The sequence below is a fragment of the Haliotis rufescens genome, unplaced genomic scaffold (genome assembly GCF_023055435.1).
Source record: "Haliotis rufescens isolate VD_foot unplaced genomic scaffold, xgHalRufe1.0.p SCAF_13, whole genome shotgun sequence".
In the NCBI taxonomy this organism is placed as follows: Eukaryota; Metazoa; Mollusca; class Gastropoda; order Lepetellida; family Haliotidae; genus Haliotis; species Haliotis rufescens.
The window spans coordinates 33,218,910-33,239,257 of record NW_025963813.1 but is presented as its reverse complement, the minus strand read 5'-3'; the positions used below and the strand labels follow the sequence as shown (position 1 = coordinate 33,239,257).

Genomic DNA, 20,348 nt, shown 5'->3' with positions numbered 1-20,348 from the left:
TGCGGTTACCCACGGAAGCCTTTTAGGGCCATTTTTTTTTTTCGAAACTATCTTGAAATTTAAAGATACTAATTTGAACTTAGTTTCTTGAAAATTCAACTTAGTATCTTGAAATTTCAAGAGAGTATCGAAAAAAATAGAAAAAAACCAAATGGCCTTTAAAGGCTTCCGTAGGATCTTGATATTTCAAGATTATTCACTTATTCACGTATTTTTACATCTTAAGATGTTAACTTAGTATCTTGAAGTTTCAACTTAGTATCTTGAAATTTCAAGAGAGTGTCTTGAAATTTCAACTTCTGTATCTTGAAATTTCAACTTAGTTTCTTGAAATTTCAACTTCTGTATCTTGAAATTTCAACTTCTGTATCTTGAAATTTCAACTTAGTATCTTGAAATTTCAACTTAGTATCCTGAAATTTCAACTTCTGTATCTTGAAATTTCAACTTCTGTATCTTGAAATTTCAAGATAGTATCGAAAAAACAACCCCAAAAACAAATTGCCCTAAAAGGCTTCCGTAGGGTTACCGCTGTTTCTTCATGACCAGACGGAAGGACGGGCTATGACTAAAAAGGACATGGCGGACAATCGCGAAAGTGAACACTACAGCACAACGGAAATTGTAAAGTTTATTTGCTTCATACACAGTTGCTATTCCAGTATTTTAATTCTATATATTAACAGTGGCTATTTACAAGACAACCACTTTCCTTTCAGCTGTTTATTCAAATCTTTGCTTTACAAGACCAAGACATGGATCAGTGTTTCTGTTCTGGATGCAGGTTTCTGTTGGCCAGAGAACGCAGACCTGGGGATAATTACAAACAACACGATGTTAGCACTGGTCAATGAATGGGGCCATGTATTCAGTGTGACTTATACGTGTGTACAGCTGTCATGCCGAGCAACGTGATGCTTTGCGTACGCCGGTACGACTGATGTGGTCTGTACGCCGTGACGACCAATCGTCCTAGCCATTCGGCTACTCCGCCCAGTTAGCACATGTACACAACAATGATAATAATAATAATAATAATAATAATAATAATAATAATAACAATAACAATAATAATAATTAAAAAATAATTAAAAATAATAATAAAATTCTTTGGAATAGGCCCGTTTACAGCCTCAGACGTATCCAGGCCATCAAACCTGATCTTGACTAGGCAGCGCTTCCTGGGAGAAGTCCCATTCGCTGTCTTATATTTGAATTGTAGTTTGATCAGGGACGTTATCGGTGTTATTTGTATACACACACCTGCAACAGCTGCTTGGAAGCCGGCGTTGTAGTCACAGGCCACCTCGTTGTTGACGTAGTTGGCGCGGTCGTCCTTGTAGGCGTCACTGTCGTCAGGCCCTCCTACCAGAGCTCCGAACAGGGTGTGGACATTTGGCTCATGACTGGACATGACCTGGGGCCCACACGCTGATGGGGGCCAGGGGCAGGAACTGAAGGGGAGATAACTCTTCTTAGTTACACGAAGGTGTAAATGTCTTTTGAGACGGTGACTAATTGAATATAGTATAAATGAGGTGAAATGCGATTTAACGTCGATTTCAAGATTATTGCACTTCTGAAAGTGCCATTTTTAAACGTCGTTTGGTATGAACAACCGACTTTCCGCTTTCCGGGCAGACGCTCTATCTATGGTGGCGGTAAACTGTTTTATAAGCGTAATTTAATTAAATAACTGTATGATGGAAACTCAATGATGATGTTTATCTCTAAAAAATGGACATTCCTTGAAAAGTGCACTTTGCAATTTTTGTCATTACTGTAAGAAATATTCCTGATCGGTGGAATGGCTTGTTTTCATTTTGTAAGTATTAGCACACATGAAGAAAAAAGAGTCAAGAGATTCGTGCTTTTCAAAACTCCTTTATCCACACGAGATCTTTCGCCGTTCAACTGAAAGCTTTGTTTGTTTGAACTTTGAAAGCTTTCATCACACCCGAAGAGCCGTTAAACGGGGGAAAATCTTGTGTGGATAAAGGAATTTTGACAAGCACGAATATCTGGACTCTGTTAATGTGTGTGTGTGTGTGTGTGTGTGTGTGTGTGTGTGTGTGTGCATGTGTGTTTCTTTCTATCTGTCTGTCTGTCTGTCTATCTGTCTGTCTGTCTCTCTCTCTATCTATCTATCTATCTGTCTGTCTGTCTAAGTCTGTCTGTCTGTCTCTCTATCTATCTATCTGTCTGTCTATGTCTGTCTGTCTGTCTCTCTATCTATCTATCTGTCTGTCTGTCTATGTCTGTCTGTCTGTGTGTCTCTCTATCTATCTATCTATCTATCTATCTGTCTGTCTGTCTGTCTGTCTATCTTTCTATCCGTATTTGTCGAGTGGTAGGCGAGACGTCCAGGAATCCAGCTACACTGAGGTTGTAAACACGTATTTCCCACTAATAAACCCCGCCGTGATATTGGTAGTTTTTTTTATTAAAACGGCGTAAAACCAAACTCACTCACGAACTTAAGATAACCAGCCTGTTAGATGCCGGAACGATATTCTTCGATGCTGACCCCGCGTCTTCTGAGACCTGGCGGCCTTTAGAGCACACGTCTAACGTATATCACTCCGACCTACACGTACCTAGATCTATGGTGAGGGCTGTGAGCGAAGTCCTTCCCCATCCCTATGACGTAGCTGAAGCCGGTGTCCCCGAGCGCGTAGTGGAGCTGTTTCATGGCCCACTCCCGGTACACGGCAGGGTTGATTCCCTCCTCGGCCGCCATCAGTGCCACCAGCGCCATGTTGGCTGTAATACATCACGTGACACACCGAGCTGGTAGGACAGTACACCATGTTTTGTTTGTTTGTTTGTTTGTTTGTTGTTTAACGCCGCACTCAGCAATATTCCAGCTATATGACGGCGGTCTGTAAATAATCGTGTCTGGACCAGACAATCCAGTGATTGATATCATAGGCATCGATCCACGCAATTGGGATACGATGACATGCATCAACCAAAAGTCAGCGAGCCTGACCACCCACTCCCGTTAGTCGCCTCTTACCACAACTTACGAGTTGTAGAGTTGTACGAGCATTTGTATTGTAAAGATAGAAAATTGAGTGAGTTTGGTTTTACGCCGCTTTTAGCAATATTCCAGCAATATCACGGCGGGGGACACCAGAATTGGGCTTCACCTCATTATACCCATGTCAGGAATTTAGAAATACGTCGCAATTAATGTGGAAAGGTAAGGTACAGTTGTATAAATTAACTCTTATGCATGATTCAAACAGTCCCGATTCAAGGACAGGTGGTTTCCCATTTATGGGCTGTGAAAACTAGTACACACATTGGCGAAAATCAGTCAATCAGAACGCAGTTAAAATGACACCTGCCAGGATTTTCTTTGCTTGTTTTTTAACACCGCACTCGGCGATATTCCAGCTATATGACGGCGGTCTGTAAATAATCGTGTCTGGACCAGACAATCCAGTGATTGATATCATGGGCATCGATCCACGCAATTGGGATACGATGACATGCATCAACCAAGTCAGCAAGCCTGACCACCCGATCCCGTTAGTCTAACCCAGATCTTCACGGGTACAACCCGCCTAAAAGAGATTATGACCTGCTGTGCTGATTGAGCTGGTGGATAGGGACACTGCTTACGACCAATCACCACTTACTGTCACTTACACGCATATCTGAGAGATCCCCACTGCAGCCTCCACGCCAGACCTTTAGGTGTGTACCTGATGACCTGGTTGGGGAACCAGTATTTCTCGAAAGTGTCTGTCATGTCCTGCTTGTACTTGTCGTTCTTTGTGAGCTTATAAAACAGAACCTGTAACGACAAGGAGTAGTATTTATTGTGGGAAATTCGGTAAAAAGATAAATACGACTTCCCACTTACTTGTTCTACAGGGCAGTTAAAATTGGGGCCGTTGACAGTGAAACTTGAACACAGTAACGAGTTCGTTCAACCGATCTACTCCTGATCGGACGTACAACAAAATTCTTAACACATGTTATCTTACATAGTTTGTATTCGTAAAGATTTGAGCTGAATTCAATGAGATCAGTTAAAACCCATCTTTAACATTGCATAGCATACATTTACATTGTATGTCGATTTCCAAGATTACTGATACGGCGTATTAAATACTCACTCACTCCGATAACTTTGAAGACGAACTATATCCAAAGTGAATGAATAAGGTTTTACGCCGCTTTTAGCAAGATTCCCGCAATATCAAGGCAACACACAAGGTTCACACAAGGTACGCCGTTTTACACATTGTCGGGAATCGAACCCGGGCCTTCGGCGTGACGAGAGAACGCTTTAACCACTAGGTTACCCGACCGTCCCAACTATATCCAAAAAACTTGATATGCATGAACAACGAGAACTCCTTAATGTGAGATGGAGTGCTCAGTAGATCAAACGCCCTCAACAACAAACTGAACAAACATCTCAGCACCTGCCAGTTTATCAAAGACTTCAAACTGAACAGAGGAATAAGTCTCATTACTCTGTCTGGAATATTCACTTCAATAGGGAAAGGTGTGAGTGAGTCAGTGAAAGAGTTTAACGTCGCTTTGACCAATATTTAGGTCTTAGAAGTTTACTACGGAATCAAAACGAATCGGTAATTCGAACTCCCGTGGTTCCCTTGACCTCTTAGAATACTTAGACCTCCACCCCACACCATTTTTTCCAAGATTTTAGTCAGCTCTCCCAAGAAGTTAATGCGTATTATATACTTGAGTGCACACTTATTTGTATCCAACTCGAACGACTGAACGCTTATCGCAGTTGCAGTACTATTTTTAGACGACCCATGCTGAGCGTTTCATGTAACTGCGATGTGCAGTGTTACTTGATACTGTGCTGCCATGAGCCCCTCAACTATTTCAAGAGTGAAATGCGGCAGTAATAAGTATATCGTCTGTTGTAATTTTGTTTGTCTGTCAGGGATGAAATCTTGCATCAGATCGACCAGGTTATCTGCTATGGTAGTCGTCTGGGGCCATTCGAAATAAGAACAGCGATCTGATTGGATATCGCGCTTTCATCACAAGGGGCACAACTCGTGCTGTAAACGGGGTGGCGCCGCGATCAAACCAAGAAAAGTAGGGTCAAAGGTTTTCGTTTTAGGGAAGGCAGGTTAGATTTTGTTACCCTTTGTTAAATACCATTTTTTGGGCCTAAGGTATTTTACATCACTGTTTTGACCCTCGCTCCAAATGGGACAGAAACCAAGGTGAGTGATTGAGTTGGGTTTAACGCCGCTTTTAACATTATTCCAGTTATATCACGGCGTGTCAGCTTAATGTGGGAGGAAAGCCCAAAGTGATGCAGGTCTCAGACGTTTACCACTTCGGTGAATCCCACAAGCACGGGTAAGGTGCTGACAAACCTAGAAACATAATCGGGGCGAACCGGGATTCGAACCCACAATCATAGGTTTCTGGCGTGCCCAAGGGGCGCAACTCTGCACAGCGAATCGCCGCGCCTTAGACGACTGGGCCACCTGTGCCCCCCAGAAACCAAGGAATATGTAAATATAACTTATCAATGCAAGAGAATAACTTGATTATCAACCGAAACAGATTCCATTTGCCGAAGAGGGCAAAATAGCTTTGAAGTTATATGAATGAAGCACTGAAAAAGTGCTGGCGAAAAGGGTAAGCGTGGGGGTAAGACATGCGAAAGGTAAATGTAAAGAATAACGTACATTGTTGGCCGCCTGGTTGTCGTCCCAGCTCATGCCCCAGGCCTCCCCGGGCTGGTGGTATTTTTCGGCCTCGGTCAGGTATTTAGTGTCATTTGTTGCCTGATACAGCCACAGTCCGGCCCAGGCGTGCTCGTCTGTGTTGTTCGTGGATCTACGGTTTGACAGTGAGATGCTCAGAATAATACAACAGTAAAAGTATTTAACATTGTCGATACTTCACCGGTTTGTACACACTACGATCCTCTATTGCCCGTGAACATATACGGTCGCTTTTCCAGTGATGGGTGTGGTGAGGTGAAATTGGGTTTAACGTCGCGTCCAAGATTATTGCACTTATATAGCGACGTGTATACACGTGTGTGTGTGTGTGTGGCTGCTTGTACTAGTCCTGACTGATGCCGATTTATAGTGCTAGCCCACTGAGATACCATGCCGCGGTTTAACATGTATACCCAACTCAGACACAGTATACTGACTCCGAGCCGACCAGTTTTTGTTTTAGCCCCTTAATGCCGAGCGCCAGACAGGGTAACAACAAGTGCCATCTTTTAACATCTTTTGGTATGACGCGGCCGGGGATCGAACCCCGCTCTCCGGGTGGACGCTCTACCACTAGACCACGGAGGAGGTCTCCAGTGATGGGAATAAAAATAACAAACAGCAGATTTTGTTGGGTAAAGGGTATTCATTACCATGTACCGTATTGACATTTAATAGACTATTCCCGAGTTTGAGTTATTTCGCAATTAATCGTTCTCATTTGGAGCCAATCGGACTGTAGTTGCTGTTTTCAACCAACGAATCAAGCCACGGCCTGGTTGAAACGAGAGGGAATACAGCGAGTGATCTGGCCAATGAGCGCTCAGATAACATCGCACAAACTATAAATAACCATTTCTCGTGCAACGTTAGCCACAGTCTCGCGGCCACCAACTCTACACATTGCTTCAATGTCAGGCAATGGTAGGGTTCGCACAGAGTTCATGCACGGAGAATGCCTCATTTGACTAACGTGAGGTTTTCACAGCCTATTTTCATTACCTGAATAAAAATGGACACGCGTGACAGTCCCTAAGTTATTCTTCTGGTGTTATGACAATTTTGTTTTCAATACGGGCGCTACTGTTTCAAGAGAAAGATGTTCTCAACAACATGCTGCACGCCTTAACTGTAAAACCTACTAGTCCAGGCCTCAGTTAAATACCCCCCCCCCCCCCCCCCCCCCACCTCCTTCCCCTCCTACTTGTACAGCACAACTTACGGGTAGAACTTGGCGGCGGCACTGACGCTCTTACTGTAGCGGCCTTGGTGTTGCATGGCGAAGTCGTACAGTTGTTTGGCGTGGGTAAGGAGGGTGCTGGCGTATGCGGGATCTGTCCGTGTTCAGTGTACAGCTTTAGACATTCGTTTTTTAAGACTAGTCCAGAGGACTAGTCTGAACATTATTTCCCTAGTCCTCAGAGTCTGTAGCTAGGTCTGCTTGAACAAGATAAAACTGTTTGCTGTTTACATTTTCATTTCAGCCAGAGAGCTGGTTCAGAATATAGCCCTCTAATAATACTAACCAATGAGCATTACCATCACTGGATTCTTACTTATCCTCTGCATAATTTTGTAGTTTCGGGCTAGCGGACAAGCGTGTATTTCCAAAGCACATTTTATGGATCAGTGGAGAGGCGGCGTGGAGTCAAAATCTGAATACAAGTACTCATAGTTCTGATATGGATTTGTAACTCCTGCCCAATACCCTAAACTATTCCCCTGTCGGGTCCACCATTGTGGAGGATAAGATTCTGGTTTGTTTGTTGTTTTGACGCCGCACTCAGCAATATTCCAGTTAATGACGGCGGTAAATAACTGCGTCAGGACCAGACAATTCAGTGATTGAGCATCGTTCTACACAACTGAGATACGATGACGATGACAACAAAGTCAGCGAGCCTGGCCACCCGATCCCGTTAGCTGCATCTTACGACAAGCATAGTCGCCTTTTACGACAAGCATATTCGCCTCTTACGACAAGCATATTCGCCTCTTACGACAAGCATAGCTAGTCGCCTCTTACGACAAGCATATTCGCCTCTTACGACAAGCATAGTCGCCTCTTACGACAAGCATAGTCGCCTCTTACGACAAACATAGTCGCCTTTTACGACAAGCATATTCGCCTCTTACGACAAGCATATTCGCCTCATACGACAAGCATAGTCGCCTCTTACGACAAACATAGTCGCCTCTTACGACAAGCATAGTCGCCTCTTACGACAAGCATATTCGCCTCTTACGACAAGCATAGTCGCCTCTTACGACAATCATTGGTTGCTGAAGACCAATTGTAAACCGGATCTTCCCGGTCAGCAGCATGGGTATACACCAGTCAATGCACACAACAACGTTAGAGTTTAAAGTCTATGTTCTACAATATCAGATACAATTCCATTTAATGCCATCATGTCATACCATTCTTCCATGATAGTTTTGCCATGGAAATGACAGGACGAAACGGAACATGAAGAGCTGTATTTTTACCCAGTACTCCGAAACTAGGAGATCCTTTTTTTGTTTATACAATTGAAAAAAATGCCCAACCTATTTCCACAAGGACAGGGTTGTGTTTAGATTTGTGGTGTTTGCATTTAGATGCACGATAGGCCAACAGATGATTAATGCGCAAAGAACAAGACATCAAATGACCTTTGTCTTTGAAAGCAATAGAGCCAGCGGCCATTGCAGCAGCGGTTTGTCCAGCTACGTCACTTCCGGGACTGCTTGCGGTTATCTTATAGGCGGGTCTTGCCATCGTCATGTCCTCGGGTCTTCCCCAAAAGTTGTGATCTGTATCTCCGTTTCCGACCTTGAAAATGATTGGTTGTATATATGGTGGTACATATATTTCACATGCGATTCTCAGATAAAGTTCGGGGCCACGGGTGGCCCAGTCGTCTAAGGCGCCGCGATTTGCTGGGCAGAGTTGCATCCTTTGGGCACACCAGAAACCTATGATTGTGGGTTCGCATCCCGGTTCGCCCCGATTATGTTTTTAGGTTTGTCAGCAACATAACCCATGCGTGACCAACTCGTGTTATTCAGGGACAAGCCGAATAGCGACTCGTGCCCATCTCGTGGCCATTTTTGTGACCGGGTTCCCTCTTAGCGCAAACGGGCATACCTAAAATAATTGTCAACTCGATGCGTAATGGTTCACATATATTTCCCCATATATTATATATATTTCAGATGCAATTTAAAGCACATCGGGACATGCGGAATTATACAGCATGATTGAACACATTTAACTGTGTCTTGGGTATATTTTTAGATGCAAGACATATCTAAAATCAAAAATTATTTCTGAGGGATTCTTTGACGAAGAACTTGAAATCATACGCGCATTCTGATTGGTTTGTCGTATTTTCGCAAATGACACTCATCGATAGGGGGACGAGTCTTCTTGCAGGTTACGGAAAGGGGCGAGTGGTGACGAATGCAACATAACCGTGCTCGTGGGTTTCACCGAAGTGGTAAACGTCTGAGACCTGCATCACTTCGGGCTTTCCTCCCACATTAAGCTGAAACGCCGCGATATAACTGGAATAACGTTAAAAGCGGCGTTAAACCCAACTCACTCACTCACTCAGATGAAGCTCATTTACATTTCAGAATCGAAACATAAAAAATAGCATGCACTTAATATTCCATACATAGAAGGTACCTTGTCAATACTGTTTGTTGTTGAACGCTACACCCAGACATATTCAAGCTATATGACGGCGGTTTGTTAATAATTGAGACTAGTCAAAGCAATGATTGATATCATGAACATCGATCCAAGCAGTTGGGTTATCATCACGCAATCAACCAAGTCCCTGACCACTCGATCCACTTAGGACATGCATATGTTGCTGGGGACTTATCCTACCCCGGAATCCTCACAGGATGTTAAAAGTAAGGATACACTGATGGCCGTGAAGATCCGGCCTGGAATTGGTCTTCAGCAACCCATGCTTGACGTAAGAGGCGACTATGCTTGACGTAACAGGCGACTAACGGGATCGGGTGGTCAGGCTCGCTGACTTAATTGATGCATGTCATCGTATCCCAATTGCATGGGTCGATGCTCATGTCAATCACTGGATTGTCCAGACTCGATTATTTACAGACCGCCGTCATATAGCTGGAATATTGCTGAGTGCGGCGTTAAACAACAAACCAACCAACCAAACAACAATGATCAGCGTTCACTCACCTGTACATACAGCTCGTCCTTGGCTGTGTGACACTTGAGGAGGTAGTCGAGCGGCCACTTGATACAGTCGTACATGTGGTCAAGCTGACCGGACTTCTGGTAGGCGTCCTTCCACTGGATCAGACTCCAGGTCAAGATGGTTGTGGTAAACGCCATGGGCAGGTTAAACTTGACATGATCACCAGCTGAGAAGAGGGAGTATTGAAGGTAACAAATGTTATGTTTGGGTTAACACATTCTCAGTAAAGTACAAATTTTAGTACTGTTTTGGGTAGAGTCCCATCTGGGATTCGAACCCACACTCTCAGAGTGAGGCACCTTATCGCCAGCACATAAAGCCGGCGATCTAACTCACATCCGTGATTCGAACCCGCACTCTCAGAGTGAGGCACCTTATCGCCAGCACACAAAGTCATCGGCGATCTAACTCACATCCGTGATTCGAACCCACACTCTCAGAGTGAGGCACCTTATCGCCAGCACACAAAGTCATCGGCGATCTAACTCACATCCGTGATTCGAACCCGCACTCTCAGAGTGAGGCACCTTATCGCCAGCACACAAAGTCATCGGCGATCTAACTCACATCCGTGATTCGAACCCACACTCTCAGAGTGAGGCACCTAATCGCCAGCACACAAAGTCAGCGATCTAACTCACGTCCGTGATTCGAACCCGCACTCTCAGAGTGAGGCACCTAATCGCCAGCACACAAAGTCAGCGATCTAACTCACGTCCGTGATTCGAACCCGCACTCTCAGAGTGAGGCACCTAATCGCCAGCACACAAAGTCAGCGATCTAACTCACGTCCGTGATTCGAACCCGCACTCTCAGAGTGAGGCACCTAATCGCCAGCACACAAAGTCAGCGATCTAACTCACGTCCGTGATTCGAACCCGCACTCTCAGAGTGAGGCACCTAATCGCCAGCACACAAAGTCAGCGATCTAACTCACGTCCGTGATTCGAACCCGCACTCTCAGAGTGAGGCACCTAATCGCCAGCACACAAAGTCAGCGATCTAACTCACTCTGCCACCGAAGCTTCCACAAATAAGAAAGTCCGACAACTGGTAGTCTAGATCACGTACGTTGTGTGCCCCTCTGACAAGTGTAAATTGGCACGGCTCCCATGGCCGAAAGCTATGAATATACTTTCTTAATGGCATTGTGTATTCATGGGGAGTTTGAGAATATGGAATATTCGCTGTGGAGAGAGGTAGTGAACTTGTAAGGGACGATATCAACAGTGGAGTTCCTGTATGCTTTTAATGATAGAGGGGGCGGTCGGGTAGCCTAGTGGTGAAAGCGTTCGCTCGTCACGCCGAAGACCCGGGTTCGATTCCCGACATGGGTACAATGTGTGAAGCCCATTTCTGGTGTCCCCCAACGTGATATTGCTGGAATATTGCTAAAAGTGGCGTAAAACCATACTCACTCACTCACTCACTCATTTAATGAGGGGCGGTCGGGTAGCCTAGTGGTTAAAGCGTTCGCTCGTCACGCCAAAGACCCGGGTTCGATTCCCGACATGGGTACAATGTGTGAAGCCCATTTCAGGTGTCCCCCGCCGTGATATTGCTGGAATATTGCTAAAAGCGGCGTAAAACCACACTCACTCACTCATTTAATGATAGAGGAACATGCAATCTAACGCATGCCGTAAACGTTTCCCGCTTTAGTTCAACTCACGAAAAACCGGGTTCATGTTATACATATACAGTGGTACTCACTGTCATACCACCCCCCAGTGAGGTCCTCCCCATGATCTCCCTTGTCCCCCAGGGCGGAGTCTCCCCTCCCCCTGTACAGTGGTACTCACCGTCATACCACCCCCCAGTGAGGTCCTCCCCATTATCTCCCTTGTCTCCCAGGGCGGAGTCCCCCCTCCCCCTGTACAGTGGTACTCACCGTCATACCACCCCCCAGTGAGGTCCTGTCCATTACTTCCCTTGTCTCCCAGGGCGGAGTCTCCCCTCCAGGGAATTCTGTTGGACGCTGGGAGTTTCCCTGATCTCTGAGCCTCGTAGAAGAGGATGGACTTGAACAACACTTCATCATAGTTGTACTTGGTGCCCCCAGCTGTGAACAGGTCCAATTGTAGAAATTCAGCTGTCAGTGCATTTAAGAGAATAAATGAAAAGCCACAGAGGACCACATAGGCTAAAAAAAACCTAAACAAATAAAAAATTAAATGTAATTTCTCCGTTATAATTTTGTTGGTTTTGTCCACCTTATGGTGTACTGTCTGTCTATTTCTAATATCCCAAATATGTGTACAGCAATTTTTAAGGAACGAAATATTTGAGACGAGACTTCCTTTTGTCCGAGATATACCTACAACATCAAATTGCCCCTGGCTGACATTATGTTTCACTGCCAGCGTGGATGATTGAGTTACAATTTAACGTCGCATTGGCAATATTTCAGACACTGCGCAACCAGATTGATATTCAGAACCATAAATGTCCAGTTCATATATACAATAATGTTATCATTTACTTTATATTTTCACTACTCTGACCCGTGAAGATCCGGGTTAGAATAGGTCTTGCTTGCTGTAAAAGACGACTAAGCTTGTCGTAAAAGGCGACTAACGGGATCGGGGGTCAGGCTTGCTGACTTGGTTGATGCATGCCATCGTATCCCGATTGCGTGGATCGATAGTCATGATGTCAATTACCGGATTGTCTGATCCAGACTAGATAATTTACAGACCGTCTTTATAGAGCTGTAATATTGCTGAATATTACAAAACACTTGTACAATGATGTGTTTGACTGAATGTTCACTGACTGTTCTTGATAGCCGGGTAGCTGCCATCGTCGTGTCCCAGGTTGGTCAGGGTAGCGGTAGCTGTGGGGGTCTTGCTCCCGGCGTGGTTGGCGAAGAACCGCAGCTGTATGGTGCTGCCTTTGGCAAAGAAGACCTTGTCCTGTCTGTTCACCAGGGTCCATGATTTGCCATCAGCTGATTTATGGCCGACAATAGCACCAGCAACCTGAGGACCACAATATGTATTTATGTATTTTCGATAAGACCTGTCTCTTATCTACAGATTTGGTCTATACAGTAAAATCCCGTTTGGACGGAAATTTCACTTTTCTGATGTTTATTGGTAGGTAGATGTACGTATGTATATGACAGTCGATATATATATATATATATATATGTATATATATATATATATATATATATATATATATATATACACATGCACAAAAGTTAAGCGCCACCCACCATATTTGTGAGCTGTTACTTTTGGCACTTAATGATGACTATTATAATGAGATGTACGATTGTTATAAGCCGTATATGTAAACCTCATGTGATGCAAAAGTTGTCCCAAAGCAAGTTTATCTTGTGTTCCAAAAGAATATGAGCAGAAAGGAATTTTACCGAAGACCAGAAATTGAAGGATTAGAAAACATTGAAAAACATTTTTTGTCATGTAACTGTCATGATATCAGCAGACCATATCAGGTGTCACATAGACACCCTAGGCAGTGCAGAGTCTATTGCAAGACAGAAACGTCAGTAGCGTGTGTATGATCCACGGACATTGACCACAGCTTCAACCCTACGCCTCATACGCATTACAAGTCGTTGAATACTTCTCTGAGGCAAATGGATCCATTCTTCATGAAGTGCGGCTTCATGTCCAGCGAGATTTTGAACTTGGGGATCACGATGTCTGTATTTCCGGCCAAGAATGTCCCAGAGATGCTCAATCGGATTAAGATCCGGACTACAGGCCGGCCATGGAAGAGAGGCAATAGCTTCTTGACGCAAATAAGCCAAAACTGCCCGAGATCTGTGTGGTCTAGCATTGTCGTCCATGTAAACAGGTCTTGTCTGAAGAGGATGGTTGTCAAAATGAGGGTCTACCACTGGACGAAGAATGGCATCTTGGTATTGTTGGCCATTCAGGTTTCCACGAATTGTCACCAGCGGAAGTTTGCAGCCGAAGGAAACACAACCCCATATCATGACAGACCCCCCGCCACATGCTAAGGTCTTCTGGATGTTCCTTGGTGCAAAACGAGTGTTACGTTGCATCCAAACACGTATTCGACCATCAACAGTTCGTAGCAGCATTCGACACTCGTCAGACGAATGGATCCTTCTCCAGTTGGCCAAGTTCCATCGACTACGGGCACGACACCATATCAGACGATTCCGCATGTGCCTCTCAGTCAGTTGAGGACGTTTTACTGGTCGTTATAACCAGCTGATCTGAGGCGACGCCTTACGGTCATCGTCGAGAGTCTCTGATGGGTAATCCACTGCAGTCTTAAATCTGTTGAAGGGCAAATGGATTTCGTCTGACTATCCTGAAAAGACGTCTATCCTCTCTATTAGAGGTTTTTCTTGGCCTACCAGACCTATGCCTGTCATTGACATCATTGGTTTGACCATGTTTGACAATCAAACGAGTGATAACACTGTGATGACGACCAATTTGTCTTGCAATGGCCCTGCATGACATGCCAGCATTTTTCATGTCTATCACTTTCCATCTTTAAGCGTTCGTTAATTTTTTCCTCACCATGGCTGATTTTCAACCTCTATTGGAAGGGGAATCTCACACAGGAGCAAAATGCAACCACGTGTCTGAAACTTGAATTTCACTATTTATAGGGTTGGGGAACTGCAGCAACACGTAAAGCACGCTTTCCTTGTGGTATCTGGACAAATTTGGGTTCATGAAACTATGGAAACTATATTATGTATTTCGGAAGGAACTAATTCCATGTGGACCTTTTGTTTGTTTGTTTGTTTGTTTGTTTGCTGTTGCCAGAGTCGAAGAGTATAAATGTACCAGCAAATTGCATTTACTTTACTCTTTTAACTGCTACTGAGACAATAACGCCGCGGTACCTACGTCCATCTTGTCGACTGAAGTAGACCACTGGATGTCCACCTTCCACCCTTCAATGCGCTCAGTGACCGGGAACTCAAACTGAGCCTCAAACCGGGTGCCCCAGTCGTTGAAGATTTGCATGGCGTTGGTTGTGGCCACTTCACCGCCCCCGACGCCATTGTGAGCTGCAGGTATAAACACCATCATGATCAGTCAGCCAATATTAATATATGTGTATGTCACCCACCAGGAGAAAGGGGACTTTATGGGTGCTAAGATACAATTGTGCTGTCACATCACAAAGACTCTGGCAAGTGTGGGTTCGAATCCCGGACGGGACTCAACCCAAAAAAGTACGAGAATCTGTACTTTACTAAGAAAGTGTTATCCCAAATATAACATTTGTCTTTCGGCCAATTTATACTTGTCAGAGGGGTACTCAAAGTACGTGATCTAGACTACCAGTTGTCGGACTTTCATTTTTGTGGAAGCCTCGGTGGGTTAGATCGCTGACTTTGGGTGCTGGCGATTAGGTGCCTCTCTCTGGCAAGTGTGGGTTCGAATCCCGGACGGGACTCAACCAAAAAACGTACGAGAATCTGTACTTTACGAAGAAAGTGTTACCCAAAATATAACATTTATTACATTTGACCACTTTCTAAACGGCATTGTGTATTCATCACAAAGACGTTTGACGTCAAGTTACTTCAGTGAAGATCGCCATGTGTGAGGACTGTACAATACTATCTTATTTTTCTCTCGTTATTTCGTAATGAAATAAAAAGATAATTTCAAAACCTTTCGGCATTGATGTCTACTCTCAAATCTTCAAGAATTGTGTCTAAAAACTTCAATTATTACTAAAACAATAAGTCGGAAAATGAGTCCAAATGTTTGATGTCATGTATCTCTGTAATAAATATAAACTGAACCCTGTGAATTGTATTTTTGTGTTCCGAAGATATTGTAGTTTAAAAATCTAATGAGTCCAAATGTGATTGTTCACCCGTAAGGTCCTATAACAGTGGGTCACAGATGTTGATAAACATAAAAACAGTGTCGACATTAAACACACGCCACATTTCTTTCAGTAAATCATTTGGTTTTCAAGAAATTGATTTCAATTACAATGTGACCGATAATTGAGTTTACAGGTGTAAAATTCGATTTAGAACTACTTCATACAAGCATTCTTATAACTGCTATATACTGCTATGTAACACGTAACGTTACGTGCAATTGTGGAACCTCATATTGTCAAACAAGCTTTTATGGGCAATTTTTTCAACCTATCCCAAACTGAAATTATAGTATTTTAGAACAAAACAAAACATCTTTTTGTATATGAAAATGTTTTCTTAAAGTGGCTATCGCAGTATGCGTTGATTAGTGCATGTCATTCACAAATAAAGTTGCATGGTTTAGCAGAGGATAAATACAGGATCAAACACAATATGTATATCGCAAACAACTATGAAGAACGAAGTGTGATTTAATTCACGATGAAACATTGTTCTATCCTGGCGTTATTTCTGGAGGTTTGATGACGTCGTAAATTAGATGATGATATTTTTGAGAGGGAAGTGTCTTGTGAGTTGTACCCCATAGATGTTTTGTTCGTTGTTTAACGCCGCACTAGGCAATATTACAGGTTATGACGGCGGTCTGTAAATAATCGAGTCGGGATCAGACAATCCAGTGATTGAGCATCGATCCATCCATGCAATTGGGATACAATGACATGTATGAACCAAGTCAGCAAGCCTGACCATCCGATCCCGTTAGTCGCCTCTTACGACAAGTATAGTCGCCTTTTGCGGCAAGCATGGGCTGCTGAAGACACCCCCTCCCCCCTAGATGTAGCTGGGCAACGTACATAAATGCAATTGTCGAACGATCGCTTCCAAAAGTAGGAGAGATGTGACAATCTGAATTGGGAGAAAAGGTACAGATAATCGACGTGAAAATTGTGAGAATGTGAGACTACAGTCCCCCCCCCCCCCCCCGTTCATAAAATGGACTGGTCCGACATTGCCGCGAATTCTATTCAGGGAGTCATCATTAGTTAATTATAAATACAGGTTAATATTTTTAAAGCATTTTTAAAGCTAATTATAACATCCTTAAAGAGGCTGTACGTAATGTTGATATCTCATATAAGAAATGTTTATCGCCCCTCGTGGTTTATTCTCCCTTCGGTCTTTTATCGTACGGCAAACAACTCCCATTCATCGTTTATTTCTTAAATATCCTGTAGAGACCGGTGGACATCTTATAGTTTGAGCGACAAATGTACCATCACTTACTGACTTTAGTAGACGCTGGCACTTTTACCGTGGCACCTGGCTGTGCGGTGTTGTGATTGTTATTGCCGCCAGAAGGCGTCCCTGTAGACCCGCCGCCAGAAGACGTCCCACTGATGGGCATCCCCTCGACCGTCACGGTAATCTGCGGAGTTACATCTCCGCTTGTGACGGCCACGATGTCCAGACACAGCTGATCCCCAACATGCTCATCAGCGTTCCATTTCTTGTCCGATAAAATGTATTCCATTCCATTCGTCTTTTGGACGTCAGCTGTGCCGCACTGTTGTTGAAAATATATGCGTGGTGATTGTATTAACAGGTCGTACTAGTTCGATGTGCCGTTTTTGGGCGGTAGATAGGGGGTGAGGGCGGGTACAGAGGGGGAGTGTGTGTGTGTGTGTGTGTGTGTGTGTGTGTGTGCTTTATTTCTGTATAAATTACCACCAAAGACAATAAATAGATCTTAATTGTGCACCCCCCCCCCCCCTTTTCAAAAAAGCTGTATCCGCCATTGGGGTGTGGGGTGAAATGGGGTTTAATTAACGTCGCGTCCAAGATTTTTGCACTTATTTTGCGACGTGCATGCACGTGTGTGTGTGTGGCTGCTTGTACTCGTCCGGACTGATGCCGATTTTATAGTGCTAGCCCACCCAGATACCATGCCGCAGTTTAACATGAATACCCCACTCAGACACAGTATACTGACTCCGAGCCGACCAGTCCTTGTTTTAGCCCCTTAATGCCGAGCGCCGGACAGGGTAACAACAAGTACCATCTTTCAGCGTCTTTTGGTATGACGCGGCCGGGGATCGAACCCCAGACCTTCCTTTCTCCGGGCGGACGTTCTACAACTAGACCACGGAGACCGTCCGGGGCTTTGGATAGTCTAGTGGTCCATATAGGTTCAATGTGTTGTGCCCGTTTCTGGTGTCCCCGCCGTGATATTAATAGAATACTGTTAAAAGCGGCGTAAAACTTTATTCAATCACTCGTATTCCTATTTGGTTACATGAATTTTATTGCTCTGAGGTCAAGGTGACATTACCTTAGTTTGCACATTGGGCAATCACGTGAGTGTTGGTCCTCACCGATTCCTGTCATAGCAGTATGATAAAGTTGGAGATGAAACCTATGCCCGTAAATATAATTAAACCTAAATCAGTTTTTTCTCCAGGCCAGCTAAACCATGCCTTATGCTTTTGTAAATAAAAGCGACAAAGTCCTTTCCATATTCATAAGAATCCGGGGGCGGTCGGGTAGCCTAGTGGTTAAAGCGTTCGCTCGTCACGCCGAAGACCCGGGTTCGATTCCCGACATGGGTACAATGTGTGAAGCCCATTTGTGGTGTCCCCCGCCGTGATATTGCTGGAATATTGCTAAAAGCGGCGTAAAACCATACTCACTCACTCATAAGAATCCGCTGAACGATTTAGAGTTCATTGTACGATGCCGACTATATCATAAGCATGTGTTTATGAATCACTATCAAATGGTGATGATTCAAGGTGTTCGCGAAAAGGTTAGCGTATCCTGCCCCAACCGTCACAAACACATGCAAAGGCACGTCACCGGAGCACATGGTGCACGTCAAAATAGGGAACTACATCGGGCATAATTTCTGTCCACCATTTAAGTAGAACATGCTACTAATCATAAACCAAAATGATCAAGAGGTTACTTACATTTATACTATCCACTTCTTTATCAAAATGCAGGTGCACCTTCCATGAGTGAAGCTCTTGAGTGATGGGGATGCAAATCTTGGCCTGGAAACCACCGTTCCAGTGGTTGCCGATATTCACTGAAAGGTCTGCCCCGCAGAGGGCGATACTACTTGCCAACAGCAGCAGAAGCATCTTGAGACTACAACAAGCGATGGCCATGAACTACCTGATACACACGATTTTAGAACCGTTAGGAGTGAGTGGGTGAGTATAGTTTTACGCCGCTTTTAGCAATATTCCAGCAATATCACGGCGGGGGACACCAGAAATGGGCTTCACCCATTGTACCCATGTCGGGAATCGAACCCGGGTCTTCGGTGTGACGAGCGAACGCTTTAACCACTAGGCTACCCGACCGCCCCTTAGAACCGTTAGGGACCGACCGCTTAATTATAGAGGGGACGTTAGGGTGTGCGTGAAGGCGCTAGTACTAGACTTTCTCTGGAAGGAGGAGACTTTTGTTGGATCCATCCACTGACGTTTTTGTAAAACCATAGGACAAAATTATGCTTAACGTAACAGAATTTCTCACTAAAAAGGGGCGGTTGGGTAGCCTACTGGTGAACGCGCTTGCCCGTCACGCCGAAGGGCCGGGTTGATTCCCCTCATGGGTACAGTGTGCGAAGTCCATTGATATCATTGCCTTGATATTGCTTGAATATTGCTAAAAGCGGCGTAAAACAATAACCACTCACTCTGACTAAAAATATATATATATATCTCAGACATCCTAGAACGTTAAATCATCTGACCCGTACTCACAAATATAACAAAAGTCAGCACCATACCCGTGCTCATGGGTTTCACCGAAGTGATAAACGTCTAAGACCTGCATCACCTCGGGCTTTCCTCCCACATTAAGCTGACACGCCGTGATATAACTGGAATACTGTTAAAAGCGGCGTTAAACCCAACTCACTCACTCACAATAGTCTTGTAGCAACTGAGCCTCTGTTAGGGACACTAGCAAAAGTGCAGGTATCAGTAAGATGACAACTAGTGAATCATATAACGTAGAGATGTAATGCCTTGCACCTTATCTGTATAATATTCGGAAAGTAGACACGGAAGCAAGTATAGATATCGTTAATTCATCTGGGTTACTTCAGTGGCATGAGTATATTTCTACATGGTTGTTTCATTTTAGGCCATTTCATGCAACTTCGCTTACCTTGCTCAAGTCCCGTGTGTGTCAACTAGCCAGCTGGCATTGTGGGCTTTATGTCACAGTTTGAGATAAACCATCTATTTTCGTTATTCCTATCTCTTTTCGTGACATCCTAAGAAAACAAGATAACCATACTAGTCAAAAAATATTTTTAAAAGTACTTGCCGGCACTTGGTACTATTATCTAAAAAAACGGTTTCAGATGAAGCACATTTTAAAGTTTGTATGCACTTGGTACTATTATCTAAGAAAACGGTTTCAGATGAAGCACATTTTTAAGTTTGTATGCACTTGGTACTATTATCTAAGAAAACGGTTTCAGATGAAGCACATTTTTAAGTT

General features: G+C 44.1%; 1 protein-coding gene across 3 annotated transcripts; it reads right to left on the bottom strand.

Annotated features, from left to right (window-relative positions):
• Positions 1-708: 708 nt before the first annotated feature.
• LOC124125064 (endoglucanase 4-like) lies at positions 709-20,099 on the bottom strand. 3 transcript variants are annotated; one of them, XM_046488381.2, is made up of 14 exons: positions 20,010-20,099; positions 18,797-18,977; positions 17,115-17,394; positions 14,830-14,993; positions 12,741-12,945; positions 11,856-12,026; positions 9,946-10,130; positions 8,394-8,553; positions 6,961-7,072; positions 5,700-5,850; positions 3,658-3,805; positions 2,598-2,763; positions 1,264-1,454; positions 709-810 (listed from the first exon to the last, which is right to left on the bottom strand). In XM_046488381.2, the coding sequence occupies exons 2-14, from the start codon at positions 18,968-18,970 to the stop codon at positions 761-763; spliced, it is 2,157 nt and encodes a 718-aa protein (XP_046344337.2). In that variant the 5' UTR covers positions 18,971-18,977; positions 20,010-20,099; the 3' UTR covers positions 709-760. The 3 variants fall into 3 exon arrangements, with proteins under 3 accessions (XP_046344337.2, XP_046344335.2, XP_046344336.2); XM_046488379.2 differs by lacking the exon at positions 20,010-20,099 and adding an exon at positions 19,943-19,968; XM_046488380.2 differs by lacking the exon at positions 20,010-20,099 and adding an exon at positions 19,627-19,681.
• Between the last annotated feature and the right edge of the window lie 249 nt (positions 20,100-20,348).